The sequence below is a fragment of the Hyperolius riggenbachi genome, chromosome 6 (genome assembly GCF_040937935.1).
Source record: "Hyperolius riggenbachi isolate aHypRig1 chromosome 6, aHypRig1.pri, whole genome shotgun sequence".
Classification (NCBI taxonomy): Eukaryota; Metazoa; Chordata; class Amphibia; order Anura; family Hyperoliidae; genus Hyperolius; species Hyperolius riggenbachi.
The window spans coordinates 60279651-60303550 of NC_090651.1; the positions used below are offsets into that span (position 1 = coordinate 60279651).

The window sequence follows — 23900 nt, forward strand, 5'->3', positions numbered from 1 at the left end:
CACCCAGATGTCTGCATAAATTCCCATAATGCATAGTGCTATTTTGAGGGCAGGGCAGGAAGGAGTTCAGAAATCAGTTTTTATGAGGCAGTATTCATAGGTAATTATTATTAATACATGTTATTTATAAAGCACTAACCTATTATGCAGCGCTGTACAATAGATAGGGGAGACATTACAACATTACACAATGTTACAAAGGGACATTACAATGTTAAACAATGGTAGACAAAATAGTGATGTAGGGGTTAAATATAGCAGACGAGTCACTGAGTCCATATGGTGGTGGAGAAGAGCACATGAGGGGGAGGGCCTTTCCAAACAGGCTTACAATCTACAGCTAATAAGGAATCTTGAAACATAAAAGCATGAGACAAAAGGTGACCTTAAAGTGTACCACAGACTAACTAAAATAAAAGTTTTAGTCATACCTGGGGCTTCCTCCAACCCCATCCGCACGGATCGCTCCCACGCCGCCGTCCTCAGCCTTCTCGTCTTCTGTACTGGGTACTGTAACTGCTGCCAGTCGCAGCCAGTCTGCGTAAGAGAAGTGCACTCGCTGGAGAGATGCGTAGAGGGCACACTTACCTTGCGCTGACTGGCCACGACTGGCAGAAGTTACAGGACCCGGTACAGGCAACAGAGAAGGCTGAGGACAGTGGCGTGGGAGTGATCCGTGCGGATGGAGCTGGAGGAAGCCCCAGGTATGTATAAAACTTTTATTTTATTTAGTCTCTGGTTTCCTTTAAAGGACATCCAAGTCCAAAAATAACTATGGTAAATCAAGTACATACACTTGTCTATAATGCTCTGCTGTATCATTATGTGGCCTCCAATCCCCTCTGTCTGCCATTATATTCTCCATTCTTTGGCGTACATTTGAAATGGCCATGGCAGGGTGAAGCTGCTGGCAAACTCCTGGGTGGCAATAGTTCTATTCCCCCTCTGAGTTGTCGCACCTTAGTTTATGTAATTCGGGCACTGGTAGTGATGAGCAGAAATTACGCCCATTACACATCGTAATACACAATTACGCATCGTTATCCTAATGCGGAATTTCGGGGGAATAGTGTAGGCAATTTCGTAGTTAATTGTTCTCATTCATAATCACGCACAAATTTACGCGTAATTTAGTAAAGCCCCCATACGTGCCATGTATGTATTTTGTAAAAATACAAAAAAAAAATGTTTTTTTAAACTGTCATTTTCTAGGTTTAACCACTTAAGCCCAACTTAAGTGGGGGCCCCCGTGCGTGCTCCCGCTGCCGGCCGTTAGCCCAGCGATCAGTGAAAGGGATTATAGATCCCTTTCACTGATCGAAGCCCCCCGCAGAAAAGCCGACAACGTCTCTTCAGACGCTGCGGTTTTTCTGAGCTCAAAAAGTTCCCCGTCTTCATTCTTCTTCCTGGTAGCGAGATCAATCAATCAATCAATCAATCAATCAATTTTTGACTGTGGCCATCTTGTGGCCAAATAGTAAAACTACACCCACAACCACTTTCTATTAAATTAATACATTTTTAACATTTAAAATTAGCGGTTTCCCTCCCACATCAAAAAATACCCAAATAACATTTTTAATTAAAAAAAAAATTACAATAATAAAAAAAAAAATACATGGGTTCTAATCATGGTAGCATGTATTAATTTCAAACTATAATGGCCGAAAGCTGAGAAATAATGATTTTTTTTCCATTTCTTTCTTAATATTCCTGTTAAAATGGATTTAGAATAAATTAATTCTCAGCAAAATGTATCACCCAAAGAAAGCCTAATTGGTGGCGGAAAAAACAAGATATAGATCAATAAATTGTGATGATTAGTGATAAAGTTATTGGCAAGTGAATGGGAGGTGAAAGTTGCTCAGATGCAAAAAAAAAACAGCCCTTCAGGTTTAAGTGGTTAAAAACCATTTTTCTTTGCATTTTTAAAATCAGTTTTCTCAAAAACTACAAGGTCTTTTTGAAAAAATATTTTTTTGACTTGTACCCAAAATTCTCCTTAACATATGTAGCAATTTTGGTAGCAATAGCATGTATGGGGGCTTTGCTATTCAACACCAAATTCAGCACAAAATTACGCTTAAATTACGCGTAAATCCATGCGTAATTATGAATGATTATACAAAGTCAATTGAATTACGAATTTTTAATTATGTGTATGCGTAATTGCGAAAATGTATGTGTAATTTGCATAATCGTAATTAGCAGATTACGATCATCACTAGGCACCAACTATTTTACTTCTTTTATTTTTAATTTAAAGAGGAACTCCAGCCTAAACAGGGAGGCAGACTTTTATATCGACATCAGCCAATGGATGCAGGCATGCAAATTCCCACACAGCTAAATGGTAATTACTCAATCCTGATCCAGCTTGATTACAAGCTACTAGCTGACTGTGACAACGGACTCTCATAACAAATACATGCAATATTATGCAACAACATGCATGTAGGAAATCCAGGGCTATCTGGCTGCAGTTCAATTGCAGCAAGAAATAGGAGGAATCATGACATCATCCTGAGCTGCTCTGAACTGCAAAGTGATTGCAAATTACAATGAGACTTATTGTGAATGTGCAACCGAATGCAAGAGGATAAGTCAGAACTGCCCGGTTACAGTTCCACTGCAACCAACAGAACATGCTACAGGAGAGATCCGGACAAGGCATATGCCTATAGGCGCCTGATGATGGAAAGGTGGCTCACTCCCCTCCCCAAGTTCCTCCTTCTCTATGCAGAGTCCTGATGAGAGTGTAAATGTGAGATTACACACCCAGCTCTTGGCATTCCACTGACGAGATCTCCATTCAGTCAGGGCCAGGGGCACCTCTAGTTAATTAATACTTGTGGGCACCTCTAGCTACTTGATATTGAGGGTATTTCTGGCTACCTAATGCTAAGGGCTCTTTCACACTAGAGGCTGCGGTAGAAAAGGCTGAAAGTCAGCCTTTTGCTTAGGGCCCTTTCACACCAGAGGGCTTTTTCGGCGTTTTAACGCCACGGCCGAAGTTGGCGTTTTCCTAGGTAAAAGAAAGTCCATAGACTTTCATTTTACCATTCACACTAAACGCCGCGTTTTGGAGCGTTGCGTTTCAACGCTCCCAGGCGCTTTTTCTGGGCCTACCACGGCGCTTCTCATTACAATTGATTGTAATGTATAGGCGTTAAAACGCCTTCAAAACGCCTTGAAAACGCCTGCAGCCAAAACGCAGCGTTTTAGCCTTTCACCGCTGCCTGTAGTGTGAAAGAGCCCTTAACGCCAATACATAGCGTTTTCAAAACGTTTTCAAAGCGTTTTGAAAGAGTTTTATAATATAAAAATAAGTGAACAAGTTAGCTGTAAAACGCTTTGAAAACGCTTTGAAAACGCTGAAGTTGGCGTTTTCCATTGACTATCATTGAAACGCCAACAGCCAACTTCGGCTGTAAACAGCCCTAAAAAAGCTCCTGGGAGCGTTGAAACGCAACGCTCCAAAACGCTGAGTTAGATGTGAAAGGTAAAATGAAAGTCTATGGACTTTCTTTTACCTAGCAAAATGCCAACTTCGGCCGTGGCGTTAAAAGGACGAAAAATCCCTCTGGCGTGAAAGGGCCCAAGGGACACCTGTAGCTACCTATGATGGGCAAGGGAAGTAAGGGAGAAGTGACATCTGGGCCAGCCAATATACTTGCAGTGTGGTTCGGTGGGAGTTTGTAGGTTCATGGAGGGCAAAGTCTAGGGTGCCAGATCATCTGTGCTTATAGGCTGAGGGCTCCTGTGAGGAAAATCTGGGCCTGGTTATACTGGACTATTATCTAAAGTTAGCATGGACAAGAAAAGAGAACATTTCTAATAGTCAAGACGAGTATTATCGCCATTGTATATTTATATAGTGCTGACATCTAGGAATCTAGGACAAGGGAAAGGAAATAAATATGTCAGCTTCCATATCCCTCTCACTTTAGGTGTCCTTTAACTATAGTATATGACTGTATGTATTAAAACAATATCTCCCCTCCCCATTTTTTACACCCTAATGGCTTTATAATTTTTTGTCTTTTCTTTTTCTTAAACAGGTGAATGCAAAATCCCAGCTACAAACCCAAGACAGGGGACATATCATGGAAGTCCTGATCGGCCGAATATCCAGAAAGGAAAGAACTCTGATCATTTCGACATCTCTACAAAGATCACTCATATTCGGCTGCCAAACACACGAGCCTCTGTCCAGCCCATCCCCCGAATTTATCACTCTGTGTCGGACCCGATCAGTGACCGCTCGGGGAAGGAGCGTCCCACCGGTGGAAGCAACGTCCTTGTATGTTCATTTAAAGGGGAACTCTGCATTTCATAAGAGAAAATAACAGAGCATTTATCAGTGCAATTAGCCATTTATTTTTTTTACGTATTAGCTATTGTTAGCAATTGAAATGAAATAATTCACATTATTGCCTTTCCATTTAAAGGACCACTATTGCAAAAATTGTCAAATTTAAAATACATGAGCTGACAGGTTTTGGGCGAGGCCATCTTCTCATGGGGATTTTCAGGAATTTCTTTATTTTCAAAAGCGATTAGTGAACGGTGGTTGCTCAGTTCAACTACCAGAATAGTGTGCAAACTTGTGGGGGGCGGCCTACATCTTTGTATAGATCCTTTGCAGGAAGTGCTTTCGTAAAAAAATAAATTAAATACTGAGAATCCCTCATGAAGAGATGAACTACTCAAAAACCTGTCAGTTCTGTCAGATTTCTTCTACTAACTACTGTAAGTGACAGCAACATAGGAGAAAAGTAATGTATAGTCAATTTTACTCTGGAAGAAACATACTTCTTATTTGTATTTGTATGTGTTTACATGTATTTTAAGCTTTTACAATTTTTTTGCAATAGTGTTCCTTTAAATTTGCCGCCAACTGTTCCTGAAATTGTCAGTTAACTCAAATTTAATTTATCTGAGATATGGAAATGTTACTTCATGCCAGTGGCGTACCTACCACAAGGCTGCAGGTGCTCACAGCCCCGGGTCCCACCTGGGACCTTTTTTCATAGTTTGGGTAACATTCGGGAAAATAGCAGCAGGCAGTGCATGGGACTGTACTACTTCCTGCACTAGATGTAGCATTTCCTTCCTGTCCCATGGGCAATGTGTTTTCTTGTCCTCAACACACAGCCTGCAGTGAGTGAATGTGCAGAGCAGCAGGGTGAGTAGAGGGAATGATTGCTGTGCTGCAGCTGGGACAGAGGTGGCAGGATGTGTTTAGTGCTTCAGAAGTTTCCATGTGCACTGGCTGCTGTAATACCAGAGTGCCCTGGACTATTGATTATTTATCCTAATCAGAGTGAGTAATCAATATTGCAAGGCAGTCTGCTGTTGCAGAAGCCAGTGATACAGGTGCAGCTGACAGCCAACATCTCTAGTGAGCAGAGAAGCAAGCTCCAGGCAATTTAGATTAGCTTGATTTCAGATAATCTCTTTTCCAAGCTCCCCTTCCCACACTGTTGTCTTCCCCCATGACCATTTCCTCTTTTCAGATTTTAGTGGCTTCTTTTAACAGCATGTCCCTGACAAACAGCACTGGTGATGTCAGCAGTACTGGTGAGAGGTCTTCCTGACATTTATCCTCTCCCACCAGGCTCTCTGTCTTGTGCCTCTACCTCTTTATCCCCCACTTCTCCTATGCATCCCCCTCTTTCGTATCTCCCCCTTTTCTGACTGTCCTCAGAGGAGCTCACAATCTTTTCGTACCATAGTTATAGTCTAATGTCCTACTATATTATTATTGTGTATTTATATAGCACTGACATCTTCTGCAGCACTGTATAGAGTATAGAGTTTCATAACGGTCAGCTCCGTCCACATCCTGATGACTCCTTTTCCCCCAAATCCTCCAACATTTGCAACAACACGCTCAGCGGCCCAAAGAGTCAATCCTCCCATCAAAAAAATTGGTTGTGGGGGGGCGGCTCTGTAAATAATCAGCACCAGGTGTTAAATTCCCTAGGTTTGCCACATGCAGATTACTCTATTTGGTGTACAGAATGTCCCAAATTCCCATCTTACTGCTTGAATAATTTAGAGCAGAGGAAAAACTACTGTAGTTCTTAGCAATCCTTCACCATCCTTAGGCTGGGAATACACCATGATTTTTTTGGGCAGATAGACGGCTCGATGGATAATTTCTGACAGGTCTGATCTGACTTCGATCGCTTTTCTGATTGATTTTCTCATAGAAGTAATTGGAAATCGATTAGAAAAATGATAGGAAAATCGATCCGAAAAACGATCAGAAAATCGATCAGACAGTAAATCTGACCAAAAAACTCATTGTGTATTCCTAGCATTAGGTTTTCAGTGTTCAGTGTTGACAATTCACACATCTAAGGGCATAAGGGCCTTATTTCCTTTTTACCAGCGCTTGGACTGCTCAAGTCATTATAACAAACTGGCACTGCTCTCTTTGCAATCTTCCTTAAGGAATACCCTGCAGACAAGGCCAGATTTATACTTTTTGCAACACTAGGTTCTTGTTGGTGCCTTTCTATTAGCAGCAGCACCCCCCATTCAACGTGTAGCCTTCCATTTAATGTGTACCACCCATGTATAGCAGCCACTCTCTTTCATGTGCAATGCCCTTGGGCAGCAGCTCCACTCTTCCATGTGTCACTTTCCATTTACATCCTCCTTTTGCATATTCAACAACTACTTTTCCATGTCCAGCCGCCCCTAGGGCTTCTGCCACCCAAGGCACGGGCCTTAGTGGCCTTTCCAGAAATCCGTCCCTGTCTGCAGTGCAGACATTTTTGCAAGTGTAAGAACAGAAGAACAAGAAAAGGCCTTTGAATAATGTTCATTAAAGGTAGCTTAAACTGAAATAATATTGAAGGAGCCATTGCGGCATCTCTTTTGCTGATGTTACCCACGTGGTTTTTGCGCCAAATCGTTACGTTTTATTTCTGTGCCGAATCGCTACTTTTTATTTCTGTATCGCTAACTCATTCTGCAGATCAGGTTTTCTTATTCTTTGGCATGCTTGATGCTAGAGACTACTAATGCCATAGATCAGCCTGGCAATTAAGAAGTTTTAAAGGGAAAAAATGGCAGCATCCAAACAGTTCTGATTACTTTAAAAGTCTTGTAAATTAGGGATGTAGCATTAGCCAAAAACGCTCAGGAGCAAGGAGACCCCTCCCTAGCGGTATTGATGGTTATACACGTCAATACAAAACATGCTGTGAACGGTATTGACATGCATACACTGTAAATTAGAACTTTGCTTGACACATTTTGGCAAGTTACAGGAAAAAAAAGTTTTGAAAATTAATTGGATCACTTTTTGCACAGAAATCTTGGGGAAACGGGAGGTTAACCCTATGACATCTGGGGCCGTAAGCAATTCACTTTTTCTCCTATGTTTTCTCCTAGGAGAAAATGTTGCATCTTCAGTTTACAATAACTTTTTAGCACTCTATAATTGAAAAAGTACTAAAAAGTAGGTGGAAAGTGCTGTCAACATTACCCTGAGTATTTTATTGCTTGTTGGTGGCTTAAAGGACATTTTATTGATAAGATGTGAAATATCACCTAGGAGAAATCTTAGGAGAAAAAGTAATTTTGCTTATGGCAAGCATCTTTGCATCTCCCTCTGGGGCTCCCCATTCATCCACTAGGTTGCCCAATGAGAATCATCCTGATTCTAATTGGACCAATGAGAATCATCCTGATTCTAATTGGGCCACCTAGTGGACGAATGGGGAGCCCCGGCGGGAGACTCAAAGATGCTTTGCCGAGAATACTCAAAGACACAGAGACGGGGGAAGAATGAGCGGAGGAGCGGCGTGGGACATGTAGCGAGACGGGAACGATGGAGGTATGTTTTTTTGTTACATTTTAAATAGGTAAGGAGTCAAAACTGACTCCTTTACCTATTTAAATCTCTGGCATCTGGGGTGTCCTTAGTAAAGGAGGCTCCGAGATGCCAAAAACAGCTTTCAGACACCGACGATAGATCTTTTCGCCTGCTCAGAGCAGGTAAAAAGTTTACATCTATGTTTGGCGGGAAGCTTCGCTTCCCGGGGGTGAAAAATGCAATTGCATAGGGGGCAAGGAACTCACTGGGCGATTATATCGCCCAAGCGAGTTCTTTACCGCCCCGGGGGTGTTAAATGCAATTGCATTAGGCGACGTTACTGACGCCTAATTTAAGAACTCACCAGCACTTATCTCTGGCGAGTTTGGTAATTGCATAGGGCTCCTGGACTCTTAAAGGACTTACGAGGCCAACTGTGTAAAAAAAAGTTAATTATTTGCCTCTCCGTTTCAGGCACGGAGGACGCCGTCCGCGCCCTCCGTGCCGCTCCGCCGGGTCCCCCCGCTCATTATCCCTCCGGGCCGGCTCCCGACCCCACGGCCCGGGCTTTCCTTTCCCTCCAAAGATGGCCGCTTCCTCTGGCCGTGGCTGCGCAGTCCGCCTGGCCGCGAATGCGGCTGCGCAGCTCTAGGGCCAACCCCTCCGATCCACGTGGATCCGCGGCCAGAGGAAGCAGCCATCTTTGGAGGGGAAGGAGAGCCCGACCCGGGCCGTGGGGTCGGGAGCCGGCCCGGGGGGATAATGAGCGGGGGGACCCGGCGGAGCGGCACGGAGGGCGCGTACGGCGTCCTCCGTGCCTGAAACGGAGAGGCAAGTAATTAACTTTTTTTACATAGTTGGCCTCGTAAGTCCTTTAAAATGAAACAAAACGTTAAACTTCATCTCTGCTCTAAGGCTGCTTTCACAGTGGGACGTTACATGCGCACGTTAGAGCAGCCTGTTACACAGTCCAACTCACAGCAATGAAAAATCACTGGGCTGTTTACAGTGTCCACGTTGTGTTGGAGTATAACGCAGCACAGTAAATGAAAGTGCAGTGTGCTCTGTGTTATACTCGTATGTTGCTGCGTTCGGATGTTTGCACATGCTCAGTACTGTTTTTTTTTTTTTAATTTGCCGCATGCACCGTTTTCGTCCGATAGTATGCGTCAAAAAGTACGCATCACGGACGCATCAAGAGACGCATAACGCGGCTCTATATAATGTCCAACTTCAAAAAACTTCCCAAACTCACATGCGTTGCATTAGGGGCATGTTATGCGACCTTAACGTCGCATCTAACGCAACATCCAAGTGTGAAAGAGCCCTAAAAGATTAACCACAGAATAATAATCTTTATGGAAGACAAAATCTTTATTACAATGTATGGACATTTTTTAAAATTCCTAAAGTTTTACTTGGTTTCAATTATACAGAAAGCACAGAAAGGGTTAAGCCTCAGTGCTTACTATATGGAGAGCTGCTCAGGCAGAGCTCTCCTACAGTCTATTCACAACTCATAACTTATTAGACGGGTTGATCCCCTAAACAAACACAGAACACAGAGAAGTGAATTTCTTTAGCAACTACTGTATATGTGCAATAAAGACCCGTGCAAGAGTTTGGGTCTGCTTTAAAGGAAACCCGAGACAAGAACAAAAATAATGTATTCGTACCTGGGACTTCCTCCAGCCTCCTCTGGACTGATGGCTCCCTCGCCATCTTCCTGGGCCTCCTCGATCCTCCGCTAGCCAGTCTATTAATTCCTGCCCCCACTGCGCTCCCATCACCAGGAGCGTTCACAGAATTTTACAGAATCAGTTAGCTGAGGATCAAGTGGGTCCAGGAGGATGGCAAGGTAGCCAATGGCCTGAAAGGGGCTGAAGGAAGCCCCGGGTATGTATACTTTTTTTTTTTGTTAATGTCTCAGGTACACTTTAAGTCCAGTGGTGGAATCATGGAGGGGGTGCGGGAGGCACATGGTGTTTAGGAATTAGGGTAATAAGTGAATACTGAGAGCTGTAGAGTGTTACTACAGCTGCATCTTTACTGTATGCCCCATTAAATAGTATGGAGTTCCTCACTTGTGAAGTGACTTCACTGCTCTCTGCAAGAGAAGTTTTACTATTTCCAGCAGTACCTAGAACAGCATTTCTCAACCTTTTTTCCCTGAAGGAACCCTGCAAATAATGTTTGGATCATGAGGAACCCCTGCACTTATTTTGCTGGAGGCATGGTCTTTCAAAGTAGGTGTGGTTGTTTATTGCACTACCCCCTATTACACTGTCCCTCATAGTGTCTCTCAATTCTATTGCTTTTTATTAATGTGCTCATTATTATTGTGATATTTGGATTATAATGTGCTCTATTATACTTCTCCCACGATGGGGGAAAATGCCAAGGAACCCCTGCAGAGTACTCCAGGAACCCTGAGGTTTCAGGGAACCTTGGTTGAGAAAGCCTGCACTAGAACATACTCTTTCCATCACTGTTTCCCTGCAGACTTCAGGCCCATCACTTTTTCACCTGAGTTTTCTCCTAGGAGATAATTTTTCATTTTCCATTTAAAATAAGTTCCCAGCACTTTTCAACTAAAAAAGTACCAAAAAGTAGTTGAAAAGTACTATCAAAATTGTTTGAGTATTTTCTTCCTTTCTGGTGGCTTAAAAGGCATTTTATTGGCAAGTTTAAAAATAGCAACTTGGAGAAAACTAAGGAGGAAAAGTGAATCGCATCTTGGCCTCTGTGTCTGTGCTCTCGTGTTTTGGGGAGAAGTGGCTATAAACTTCTACGCCTATCTGTTATATGCACTATATGTTTATACCTCCCAACTTTTTGAGATGAGAAAGAGGGACACTTTAAGACACGCCCCTGCTATACCTCTAAGCACGCCCCTGCCACACCCCTAGCCATGCATACCACTAAAAGTTCATAAGCAAAATATGTAATTTTAGTATTCAAACCACACTGGTCCATTCTACCATCATTAGGTTTTTTTTCATATTAACATTTAAAATTAAGAAATATATAAATTTAAAGGATGGGAATAAATTTTTGATTCAATTAAATACATTTTCCAGTAGAAAAATACATATATTTACACAGATCTGTACATCAGTCCTGAAAGAGGGACAATTGAGGGGGAAAGAGGTACAGAGGGGCTGTTCATTCAAGAAAAGGACGGTTGGGAGCTTTGTATGATATTAGATGCTGTGTGAGAAAGCCCTATCCACTCATATCCATGCAAAGGACATGAGAGGTATTCTGCTACAGCTAAGGGTCCCATTAAAAGTTTAAATCTTACCATGGGCCGTATTTACCATAAGGGACTGTAGCCACATGCCTACAAGCGCCTGATGATGGAGAGGCAGCTCACTCCCCTCCCCAAGTGCCTCCATCTTTCCCTCCCTATGAAGAGTCCCGATTAGAGTGTAAATGAGAGGTTACTTGCCCGGGTGTTGGTATTCCACTGACGAGATCTCCCTTCAGTCTGGGCACCTCTAGCTACATAATACTGGGGGTATCTCTGGCTTCATAATACCCTTATACAAAGGGGCACCTGTAGCTGCCTATTTCAAGGGAAGTAAGGGAGAAGTGACAGCTGGGCCAGCCAGCACGCTTGCGGTGAGGTTTGGCGAGGCTTTGTAGGTTCATGGAAGGTGCAGTGTAGGGTGCCAGGACATCTGTGCCTATAGGCTCCTGTGATGTAAATCCCGGCCTCCGTGATGATTCATGAGTGGCAGTTACACCTGTGCATGAAATGCACAGAGCTAACCTGGGAGGACAACTTTTCTGTCAACAGAAGCAGAGTTTCCCTTTAACTTTCTGAAAACGAAAGAGGGGGGGGGGGGCTACAAGCATTAATAAAGCTAGGAATAAATGAGAAGGTATAACTCATTCTTAATTGATAGTCTTCTTCCCAGCAAATGAAAAACGTGTATGGATTATTGCTCAAATGTAATTATCTAATTACCCGGCTTCAGGTTTGGTGAGTGCTTGATATAAATTGAGGCCGGAGTTGACATTCCCTCTTAAGAGTGCCCGGGCCTCGGCTGCCGATTTAATTAGCGCAGACTGATGAAGATGACAGGGGCTCTCTGATGAGATTAAGACCCTTATAGGGGGGAGTGGAAAAAAGCAAATTTAGGTCTCCAATAATTCAATAATTGGGATGATGAAGCTCTTAGAGGTAATTCCTTTCTTTGTATTGCCGCTTGCCAACTTTTTAAAGTATATTTTTTGGCAATTCTTAAGAAAGAACTCAGCTGAGGATGGTTTCTTTCTTAATGGTCCACCTAAAGTAACCTCGAGTCAAGTAAAAAGCTGAAAGCAGGATACTAATCAGAGTCATCTTTGCAGGCAAGAGAAAAGTAGTAGGGAGTTTGGAAGTGGCACACCTTACTGTATACGGTTTGGGTGCATAACCAAGGTGCAAAGCAAAACACCTAGTACAAGTAGCAAAATCCAAGATCGGTTAGCACAAAGAAGTAGGTTTGCAGGAGAATATAATCCTTAATGCAAGTCAACACATCATTTGAAAATTGTTTCGGGGCCACGAAGGATCCCGTTCCATCAGAAAGTGCCGACATAGAAAGTGTAGACCTGTGTCTGCACTTTCTGATGAAGGGGACCCTCTGTGGTCCCGAAACAATCGTAAAATGATGTGTTGACTACTCCTGCAAATCTACTTTTGTGTGCTAACTGATTTTGGACTTTGCTACTTGTATTAGGTGTTCTACTTTGCACCTTGGTTATGCACCCAACCCGCATAAAGTAAGGTGTGCGGGCTGACAGCGGAGAAACCGAGATGACCAGGAGGACAGCGAGGACTACAAGGGGTTGGAGGAATCCCCAGTAAATCCTTTTGACTCATTCATCTCAAGTACATTTTAATGCATATGCACTATCACATGCAGTAAAAAATGTGAGGCTGAAGTTGGGCTTTCATAAAATTCTGGCAGATTAAATGGTTCTTCTCAGGAAGTAAAATATTGTATTTCCGTTTTCCAATTGGTAATTTTTTTTCTTTGTTTTCTATGTAGCTTCATGGGATAATGGCAATGAATGGAGCACACCAGCAACCGGGCAGGAGAGGACAAGTGTGGTTGGTTGGCGCTCCCCCCAGTCTCCCTGCAGATGCTCCAGAGCGCCCCCAGCGTGACTCTGCTCCACCAGATTTATCTCGTCAGCCAAGCCATGGGGAGCAGCAGGTATGGGAAATATACAAAACACTATGAAAGGAGAACTATGACCAAATGTCATATGACCAAGTGCAGTAGTCATATCACCATACACAGACCTGGGCTAACAGGAGCATTTCTGCACAGGTCTACTTTTAACATGAAGGTATCATATATAGTTGAATATAATTCTAGAAATTTAGGTCTGACTCTCTAAATAAAAGTATAGAGGTCGACTATTAGTGGCTTTCCCATTTGCTGCAATTTCCCCATTGGTGAGTGACACTTTCTTGATACAGGAAATGCCAAAAAACCACAGGTCTGCATGTCATGGCCACAGCAATTAACAAGGAAAGGAGCAGAAGGAAAAATACTTGACTGCAGGAAGGGTAGTGAATAATTGCAGCACTTGGAGGCCTAGAGGAGGTATTGGCTGCACTTAAGAAACAGGAGGGATTCATGGCTGCAATACTGTATACAGTGCAGTTATTCACCCCTCCTGGTCTCCAAGTGCAGCTGTTAATTCTTCCTGGTCCCCAAGTGCAGCCATTAACTTTGTTGGGTAGACCTATACTTGAGTCATTAACAAATTCCAGCTTAAGAGGGTTGAATATTGGAGTCGACATATACACAAGGTCGACTTATATTCGAAGGATATAGTAAATTATTTCTGGGATCAATGTGCTCTCCAACTAAAATAAGATACACTTTAGGGCAACTTCTCCAAAACCACAATGAACAACATTGCCTATGTACTACAGTTCAACCTCCATCCCGTGGGACCATCATCTGGATCCTAATAAGTGGTCTGTGTTTGGCGACAAGGAACCACAGGACAGTAGAGGGAAGCCTCATTAGGATACAGAAGCTTCCCTCTTCTTAAGTAAGTGATTTTGTATCTGAGCTTTGGCTGCTAAACAAAAGAGCAGTTACTGCACACGTAGCGGTATCCTATGAATGAATGTATTAGAGTGACAGTAGGAGGAAGAGCTTTCTCTGTTATGGGAGTCAGTCTGCAGTGCGATATGATCTGACATCAGAGAATGATGTGAAGACCTTTTAAAAAAAACATTTTGAACACTCCAACTTTATCCATATTTACAAATGTTTCCTAAAGTTAGCTGAGCTATATCCACTGGAACGCAATGATTTTATGCTAGCAAATGTGATTGATTCACCTAGTCTTTGTAAAAAACATTTCTGGCGTAATGCTGACTAGCAATTCATCTTATGCTGTTCTTTAGGAGGAAAAGCAAAAGAAATGTCCTGCAGGTTGGACACGTTATCAGGAATACTGTTACTACATGAGTACCCATAAGAAGGTCTCCTGGGAGGAGGCTGAACAGGACTGCGCACAAAAGTAAGACATACTTACACCTATGTCATCTGTTAGCCTGATCTACCGACGTATCAGTTAGCATAAGTGTTCTGACAGTTCGGTATTCTGGGGGCATATACACATCCAATCTTAATTGGTCCATTTTATCACTTTCATGTAGTATATACGAGCTTACCTACACAATCTACTCATCATATTCAAAATCTGTTGACCTTCATACTACATAGATGTGGTAAAATTGGCCAGTCAAAATTGGAAGTGTGTACACACCTATAGGTGGTAGGAAGTGGCCGTGTGCATGCATGTGAACAGGTTGTTTTAAAAGTGCAAAAAAATGACTTTTTAAAATGTCCATTTTGCAGGAAGAGGTTAAAGTGTATCCAAGGTGACATGTGACATGATGAGATGGATATGTGTATGTACAGTGTCAAGCACACAAACAACAACGCTGTGTTCTTTTTTTGTTCTTTTTGTGCCTGAAAGAGTTAACAGTCAGGCATGCAAATGACAGTTTCTCTCCAGTCAGGGCCTAGTCTGCTGTAGCATGATCCTCACTGATAAGGAATTGGAGACCTAAAACTCTTGCCAGGAAAAAAAAAGCTTCTGAGAGCAGGGGATAGATAAAAAGGCAATAGTTCATATATTTTAGCTCTCAGGCACTTGAAAGTCTGTGTCATTGAGCAGAGACAAAAAAAAAACATTAAATCTACTTTTTACGTTTTTAAACATAAAAAAAATGGTGAGATATCTAAAAAGTCATTTTTAGGAGTAGCAGGATATAGAAAATTGTTTATATCATCAGTTTTTTTTTTTTTTTACCTAAAAATTCACTTCAATGCAAACCTTTACTGGCCAGGGAACAAAAATATGAAACTTACCTAATAAGTCCAGAGGCTTCCTATGTTCTCCTTGACACTTAGGCTGCCCGTCCCCTTCTTGAACGAGTAGTACTGCGGCTCCACTCTGGGGATGAGTGGCTTTGGCTTATTGCCCAGGCACAGTCGTTATCACGTAAGCACAGTACAGCCTTGCTTGTACATGGCAGTCAGCACAGCCACAAAGACATATAGGAAAAGTTCTTGTTGGATATGTTCAGAGGGTCCAAGCCCGGCAATGGCAGGGATGAGGAGGGCATAGGAAGCCTCTGGGATATCCAGAGGCTTTCCTCCACCTAGGTAAATACCTAACTTTTTGTTCTCTGGCTAGTTCAGATTCACTTTTAGGTCAATAACCTTGAAAACTGCATGGTGTTTATGTATCCTACCTTAGCTTGTGTGGTGTTTACAAGCTTTTTTTTTTTTTTACACATTTACCCCATAAACATGTCATCTGAATTCCAACCAAATGGCCCTGCTCCTGTACGACTGAAATGATAATGTCTTCCTGAGCACCAAATGAACTGAATGGTTGTAAATAGTCATTTGAGTCAGTCATCCTCTCAGTTTCACCCGGCACAGAGATGTTCTGGTGTGCAAGACAACAGTGTTAAGGTCCATACACACGGCGTACAAATGTCTGTACAGACCCGTGTCGTCCAACAGTTCGCAGGTGTGTATACTCTAAGTGACAAAGATAGTCCGCAGACAAAGCCTTGCCTGAGCAATTAAACTGTTGAATTGCTCGCGGCTTTTGCCACGCAAACTGACTTGCCTAGTCTGTTGTTGTCCTGCTGTGTGTACAACAGTCTTCTACAGACAGCAGAGTGGCTACCAACAGATGTCTAAGGAAACATCCGGTGAGGGGAATGGCTCTAAGTAGTCCGTGGCAGGCAGCTTCCACCGTGTCTTCACCTTGCATGTGTACAATTGTCGCGAGCTTGAATTGTCGCTTCTAAATGTACGCAGTTGTCTCTTGTCTGTTTGTCGTAACAGACAAATGTATGCCATGCGTATTAGCCGTAAGTGCCAGCATGCTGAGATTAGCCACTGGGGCAAGGTCATTTGAGACAGTGAACCCTTAAAGAAAACCTGAACTGAAAATGAAAAGTCAAAATAAACATACACTAGTCATACTCTCCTTTCCCGCGTCCTGTTTGTCCGCTGTGATCAAGGGAATTCTCTGTCCTCCATTTTGAAAATGGCCATTACCCCATAACAGCTTTCTGGTCAGCACACTGAAAGGCCCAGTGCACACCAAAACCGCTAGCAGATCCACAAAACGCTAGCGGTTTTGGGTGCGGATGACAGAGATTTGGGCAAGTGCACACCGAGCCGATTTGCATGCGATCCGCCGGCCGCATCCGCCTGAGCATCCGCGTGGCTAGTGTAATTGAATGAGCTGGTGCACACCGGCGGTTTGAGGTTTTTAGCAAACCGCAAACGTGCAGCAAGAGGCATGTTTGCGGTTTGCTAAAAACCTCAAACCGCCGGTGTGCACCAGCCCATTCAATTACATTAGCAACGTGGATTTTCAGGCGGATGCGGCCGGCGGATCCGCCCGGTGTGCACTGGGCCTTAAACTGTAACATCGCCCACTTGAGCCATAGGGAAACATAGACATTACTTGGCACAGCAGTTGTCCTCTCAGCTATAACTGACAGCAACTGATAAATAACTGACAGCAACTGATATATTTCAGTTCTGACAAAATTGTTGTCAGAACTGGAAGGGATCATTGTCAGAAGAAAATGGTGAGCTTCTGAGAGGAACTGATGGCAAGGTAACTATGTAATGTCCATTTGAAGTTACCTCATGTGTTTATTTTAAATAATTTTACTCAGTACAGGTTCCCTTACAAGTGAACCAAAAGCCAGCCAATAAAAAAGTTTAACTTAACTGGGGCTTTTCCTGCAGCCGCCCTGTGCCCACGCTTGATCACGCTTCCTTTGCCAGTACGAGATTTTGTCATACCACACATGGGCAGGGCACTCCCGGCGACAGAAGCGTGATTGAGGATGCAGGGGCCGAAATCAAAACTCAGCCGCAGCAGGGGACCGGAGGATTGGTTTGTCTCGGCGCGGGCACAAGGCAGCTGCAGAAGGCCGGTGGTAGCCCCAGATAAGTTGAAGTGGATCCGAGATAAACTTTTACTCATTACATAATTGTGTTCATTTCATATAGTTTATAGGGCATTCCTCAAGCCCAATACTTTTTTGTTTTGTTTTAATACTCTAATTCCCTATAAACTAAACAAGCCTCGCCCAGAGCTCCTTTTGTGCCTTGGCACTGTAGCAAGGGCTTATGGGAGCTCAGTCTAGGCAGGAGGATCAGGAGGAGGTTACTAGCTATTGATTTCAGAGGAAGAGGGGAGGAGAGAGGAGGAGAGGGCACAGAATTTACACACAGGCAAGCTGGTAGCATCTCCAGCCCTCAGCCTGTGACAATGTGACAAACAGAACATGGCTGCCCTCATTATATCGTAGGAATAAATAATCATAAACTTTTAGAGCTCTTTGCAGGTAGATTTGCTGTGTAAATTATCTAAACTTAGATAAGATATATGGACAAGTTATTTGTTATAGTTACTTTTTCATCTCGGATCTACTTTAAACACTTTGTTTTTTGTTTGGCTATAGGTTTCCTTTAATACATACTGTTAACTGCCTCCATGAGTTTTATGGGAAATATGCAGTGGCATAACTACAAATCATGGGGCCCCCCAGCAAAACATGGATGAGGCCTCCTTAATGTCCACACCCCTTCTCTTGTCTCCCCTTGGTGACCCTCACAGTCTGGGGCACATCTTACAAGGGTCCTAAAACAAGCATGGTTATCATGAGCTTCACATCCCTAGCCACAAAAGCACCTGATCTGAAGTATTGGAGGGAGGGAAAGTTAGTAGTTGGGGCCCCCACACCTCTGGGCCCCCCTGCAGTCATGGAGCAGCTCCACTGTAGTTATCCCCCTGGAAACATGCACGCTCAGAGCAACCACTGGTTACAAATCTAACCTTCAGTGTCCATGTCCTCCACTGTCACGTTCAGACTGAAACATTACAGAGTTTAGTGGGAACTTAAGAATTGCATAACCAAAGAACCGAATGTTCAGTGGTGGCTGGATAGTGTATTGGTTAAGGGCACCGCCTCTGACACAGGAGACCTGGGTTTTAATCTCGGCTCTGCCTGTTCAGTAAGCCAGCACCTATTCAGTAAGGAGACCTTGGGCAAGTCTCCCTAACACTGCTACTGCCTATAGATCGTGCCCCAGTGGCTGCAGCTCTGGCTCTTTGAGTCCGCCAGGAGAAAAGTGTGATATAAATGTTCTGTGTTTGGTTTTAACGTTTTGATAAAAGGAAATGGTGACGAGAAGAACATTAAGGTAGCTATCTTTATTTCCCTTTACAAAAACTAATTGTGTGACTGTCATGCTTATACACCACAACCATATCACTCATAAAATGTTGCCTTTCATGTTTCTTTAAACTATTGAGTACCATGCCAAAAAGCCTAATGCAGCTGTGCTGTCTATATTTCAGGCCAAACGGTCATTTGACAAGTGTACAGTCTCAGTCAGTGATGGGATGGCTCTGGAAGTTGTCCAAAGGGAAGCCATTTTGGATTGGTAAGATTTCAATAATACTTGGGCTTCACATTCAGAACTCCCGGATGGTCAAGGAACAGAGTCATGATTATGCAAAGATGTTTTGGTAACCATTTCACCTGAGTTTTTCCTCAGATATTTTTTTAATGTTATCTATAAACTACTTCCTAAAATTCAACATGAATAAAGCCACTAGTTTTCCACCAATCCCTATCCACTTCTATGCCTGATTTAGCAATAAAAGTAACGCACCTGTAACTTTGCTTATGATTAATATCTGACTCCTCTCTCTCATCTATTCCACACATTAATTGTCTAACAACTTATCTCCAAACCGAAAAATCTATGGTTATAGAGGTGAGATGTACAGGCTGATGCACAAACCAGCGTTATGCTATAAAACCTGGCTAGGTGCCTTATTCACACTATACACGTTGCTGTGCACATTTCAGAAACGCGTATGGTGTGCAAAACGTAGTAACATCAGAAGTGCGTACACTGCACTGTCTGATGTTCAGACTACATGCGCTGCACAACAGTGCAAAGCGCTATTGCAATGCTGCACATATATTTTGGCAAAGCGCAGCGCTGACCCATTCACTGTAGGGAATGGGATCAACAGCGCAATGCACAGCAGCGCAGATGACGTACGTTCGCAGGCGTTGCGTTCCAATCGCACGCCCATCTGCGCTTAGATGTATGTACAAGGCCTTATTATACACACATCACCGCACCAAACTTTACTGCTAGTTCCAAAGACTTTTATGCAAAAAGTATTAATATTTTTTTCCCCTGTTACAGTTGTAATATTATTTACAAGCGTAAAAGCATAATACCAAAATTAAGTGTATAGACAACTTAAAATTGCCTTGCTGGGGCAACGTGAAACTTTCCGCACGCAACTAGATGACATACAAACGAATGAGTTGATTTGAGCTGCATATCACATGCGATCAGGCTTTTATGCATCACATGTAAATCTTCGTGTGATATCTTGCATTCACAATTACACATGGCAGCTGCATTGTAGCACTTTAGGATTGCTGAAAGGAAAACTAAAAAAGACAAAAAAAAAACAGTTTTTAGTTTTCAATAGAAGGGCAAAGAGCTCTGCCAGTTGCTGTCTCTGGCTCTGCCTCACAGCTTCCTTCATTTTTGCGATGCCACCAGGAGCAAGGAGTGAAACAATCTCTTACACGGAGCTGGGAAAAAAGGGCGCATGCCGCTAGTGGACAAAAAGGGCGCCGCCATTCACTCCCATAATAAATAGCGTTTAATGGGCGCCGAGTAGGAAAAAAGGGCGCCGGAGCTAAATAAAGTTTATAAACGGCGCCAGGAGCTAAATAAAGTTTACAAACGGCGCCCGGCGATGTTTAATGATTTATAACTGAACTTGTGGTGATTTACGTTTATAAAATGCACCCGTGCCGAATAACGTTTATGAAAATAATAAACATATTTATCTTATTTAAATAATTAAAACATTATTTAAAGTTTTATCTCTTACTGTTTGTAAAACATTATTATTCACAAAATAAAGCGATCAGTACGTAACGTAAATTGCAAAATTTTTTTTGAATCCACAATTAGTAAAACATTATTATCCACATAATAAAGGGGGGTCTTAGGTTTAGGCACCAACAGGGGGGTCTTAGGTTTAGGCACCAATAGGGGGGTCTTAGGTTTAGGCACCAACAGGGGGGTCTTAGGTTTAGGCACCAACAGGGGGGTCTTAGGTTTAGGCACCAACAGGGGGGTCTTAGGTTTAGGCACCAACAGGGGGGTCTTAGGTTTAGGCACCAACAGGGGGGTCTTAGGTTTAGGCACCAACAGGGGGGTCTTAGGTTTAGGCACCAACAGGGGGGTCTTAGGTTTAGGCACCAACAGGGGGGTCTTAGGTTTAGGCACCAACAGGGGGGTCTTAGGTTTAGGCACCAACAGGGGGGTCTTAGGTTTAGGCACCAACAGGGGGGTCTTAGGTTTAGGCACCAACAGGGAGGTCTTAGGTTTAGGCACCAACAGGGGGGTCTTAGGTTTAGGCACCAACAGGGGAGTCTAGGGGTTAGGGATAGGTACAGGTAGGGTTCTGTGTAAGAGTAGGCTTAGGTATAGTTTTAGTAAAATTTTAGTAATAATTACTAATGTATTACAACATTTATTACGAACGTAGTTATATTTATATCATCTTTATAAACAATATTTTCAAATTTTATTATAACAACAAACCATAAATGACGGTTATTCACAATAATATACAATTATAACAATTAAACATATATTATTGGTTTTTTTATAAACGTAATTATAAGTTTAACTTTTGAAACAGGGAAGATTAACGTTTTCACAATTTCCGATTTCATAAACATTATTTAATGATTTATAATTTTGTTAAACATTATTTGTAAACGAAATATAGCACACTATATTTATAAACCCTATTAATGATTAATTATTATTTAGAGTTTACACCCCGCGCCCTTTTTGTCCAGGCGCCCTTTTTGTACGTACGCCTCTTACACAGAGGCACAAACAGCAATTTAAACTTAACTGAGCTTTCAACCATTCCAAAATAACAAAAAAAGAATAGTTTTAGGTTTGAAGTTCCACTTTTGTTGTTTGTGACAGGATGAAGCGCAACGTTTTGCCCTTTGATAGATTGCTTGAGTGATATCTGCACCAAGAAGGCGAAAAGGTTGCCATACATTTTCAGATGACCATCTGATATATCCCTCTATCTAATACCTGCCACACACCGCAGACAGATTTCCAATAGATTCCAGCATAAAACCTATTGGTAATCTGTGGAGCTGCCGCTGCCTTCCGACCCCCCAGGTCTCCCCCCATGTAATATCATACCTCCCAACTTTTTGAGATCAGAAAGAGGGACACATAAGTCACACCCCTGCCACACCTCTAACCACACCCATGCCTCCCCCTAGTCACACATACTATAAAGATTTCATAAGAAAAACATGTTTTGTATCTCAAACCACACTGGTCCTTTTTATCCTGTTTCATTCAGAGATTAACATTGTAAAATATGAAATATATAAATGTAATAATAGGAATAAAGTTTAGATTCAATCAAGAGAGTGAAGGAAATGTAGAAAGAGGGGAAATTGAGAGACGAGAAAGAGGGAAGAGACATGGGTATGTGAGTGTGTCTGTGGGGAAGTGGGAGAGAGGAGTAGAATGAGAGACAGGAATGGAGGATATAGACAGAGACATACACAGGACATAGAGAGCGAGAAGCACAGAACAGAGGGGATGGGAGGCAACACAGAAACGGGAGAGATACCTGACCAGCCTTGCAATATTCTATTTTGCAGGGCCATACTGAGCAGGGGCTTAACTAGAAATCACCAGTCCCCCCTGCAAAAATTTGGATGCCCCCCTTCCCCCGCTCAGGTGGCGGGCAGGCACACATACCTCCATCCACCGCGGAGGTCCATCTTTAAATGCCTCACGCTACCTCCTGTTTAGACAGGAAGTAGTGTCAAACACTTAGAGATCGGAAGCTCCGGCGCGTGGATGGAGGTATGTGTTCCTGCCCGCCGCCTGCTGCCACTGATGATTGATGCTGGAGGGCAGAGCCCGCCGATGTGTGGCCATGCTTTCCTATAATGCTCCGACCCCTCCAGCCCCTCAAACCCCCCCCCCCTCCGCAGATGCATTCCCTATTGTTACGCCAGTGATATTGAGAATATACACAGACAGATTGCACTGTGGAGGGGAGACAGGAGGTAAATGGGGAGAAAGGATATGAGAGAGCATGAGAAAGACATGGAAGAGAGCGAGGCACACACTATAGTGAGAAATACAGGTATTTAATTATATTTAAGAGGGCTATCATATGAGTAGCCAGAGACCAGGAAGTATTCAGCTGGCTTATTTTGTGCTTCTTCTCCTATCACTTCAGAAGTGGGCTAATTGTAAGCATTGTTATATGTGTCCAATGGCCTCTGCAGCATATTCAGTAAAAACAGATAATAATGAGGACAGCCAACATCTGTAATGAAGTGAAGCCCTCTACAAGGTCCTGACTTCCTTATTTACTAGCTCACAGCTGGGGCAAAGGGTTGTGCTTCTATCTGGCTCTATGCTCTGTTCCATGCTCTGTTCACATGCTGATGCTACATTCACAGTCAACTATAGCTGAGAAAGAAAGGGGGCGACACATAGTGCAGACAGCAACATAGTGCTGTGAGCTACAGGATGCCTGTAGACATTCTGGTGGCTCATCTTGTGCCTGTCCCCAGCACCAGCCCTGGTCTGAAGGGGAATTCTGGGCACAGTAATCCCCCCTGAACTTGCCTATGACCCTTTCCGTGCCTCCTCACATAACTTGGTGCCTTTGTCCCTTTTATTAGCACCTTTTCTTGTGTCTCCTCAACAATAATTTGCTCCCCTCCACAATGAACCTTTTATTTCAATTGTATGCTTGCAAGAGCAGGGACCTCCTCCTAGTGTTTCTTATTCTGATGTATCATATGAACTTGTCCCAGTATTGGTGATGTCTCAAACCACACATCAACAACGTATGTATTTTATTATAATTATTATTTAGTATTTATATAACGCCGACATCTTTCTCAGCGCTATACAGAGTATATAGTCTTAAATGTCCCTCAGAGGGGCTCACAATCTAATCTCTAACATAGTCATATGTCTATGTATGTATCATGTAGTGTGTGTATTGCAGTCTTGGGCCAAGTTAGGGTGAAGCCAATTAACTTATCTGCATGTTTTTGGGATGTGGGAGGAAACTAGAGTGCCCGAAGGAAACCCACACAGACACGGGAAGAACATACAAACTCTGTGCAGATAGTGCCCAGGCTGGTATTCGCCACTGTGTACTTGTATTTTTGGATGTCCTGATTGTATAAAGTTTTGAATTTCTCATGTAACTATGTTCCCCATTACTTGTTTTTGAACTATGTACAGCACTACAGAACATGTTGACGCTATATAAATAAAAAGTAATAATAATGTAGTGTCTTTCTACTGTAGGTATTGCTCCTCTGTGTCATCCCTGTGTTTCTCCTGTGGTCTCACATAATAAGTGTGTC

The 23900-nt window shown here is 42.9% G+C and overlaps 1 protein-coding gene across 3 annotated transcripts in view; it reads left to right on the top strand.

Annotated features, from left to right (window-relative positions):
* Positions 1–23900, top strand: part of LOC137520871 (FRAS1-related extracellular matrix protein 1-like) — a 288103-nt gene that overhangs the window by 262194 nt on the left and 2009 nt on the right. For all 3 annotated transcript variants that reach the window (XM_068239387.1, XM_068239388.1, XM_068239386.1), the window contains 4 exons: positions 4062–4303; positions 12877–13044; positions 14259–14374; positions 18767–18852. In XM_068239387.1, the coding sequence (XP_068095488.1) occupies positions 4062–4303; positions 12877–13044; positions 14259–14374; positions 18767–18852 (612 nt within the window). The remainder of the gene's footprint in view (positions 1–4061; positions 4304–12876; positions 13045–14258; positions 14375–18766; positions 18853–23900) is intronic.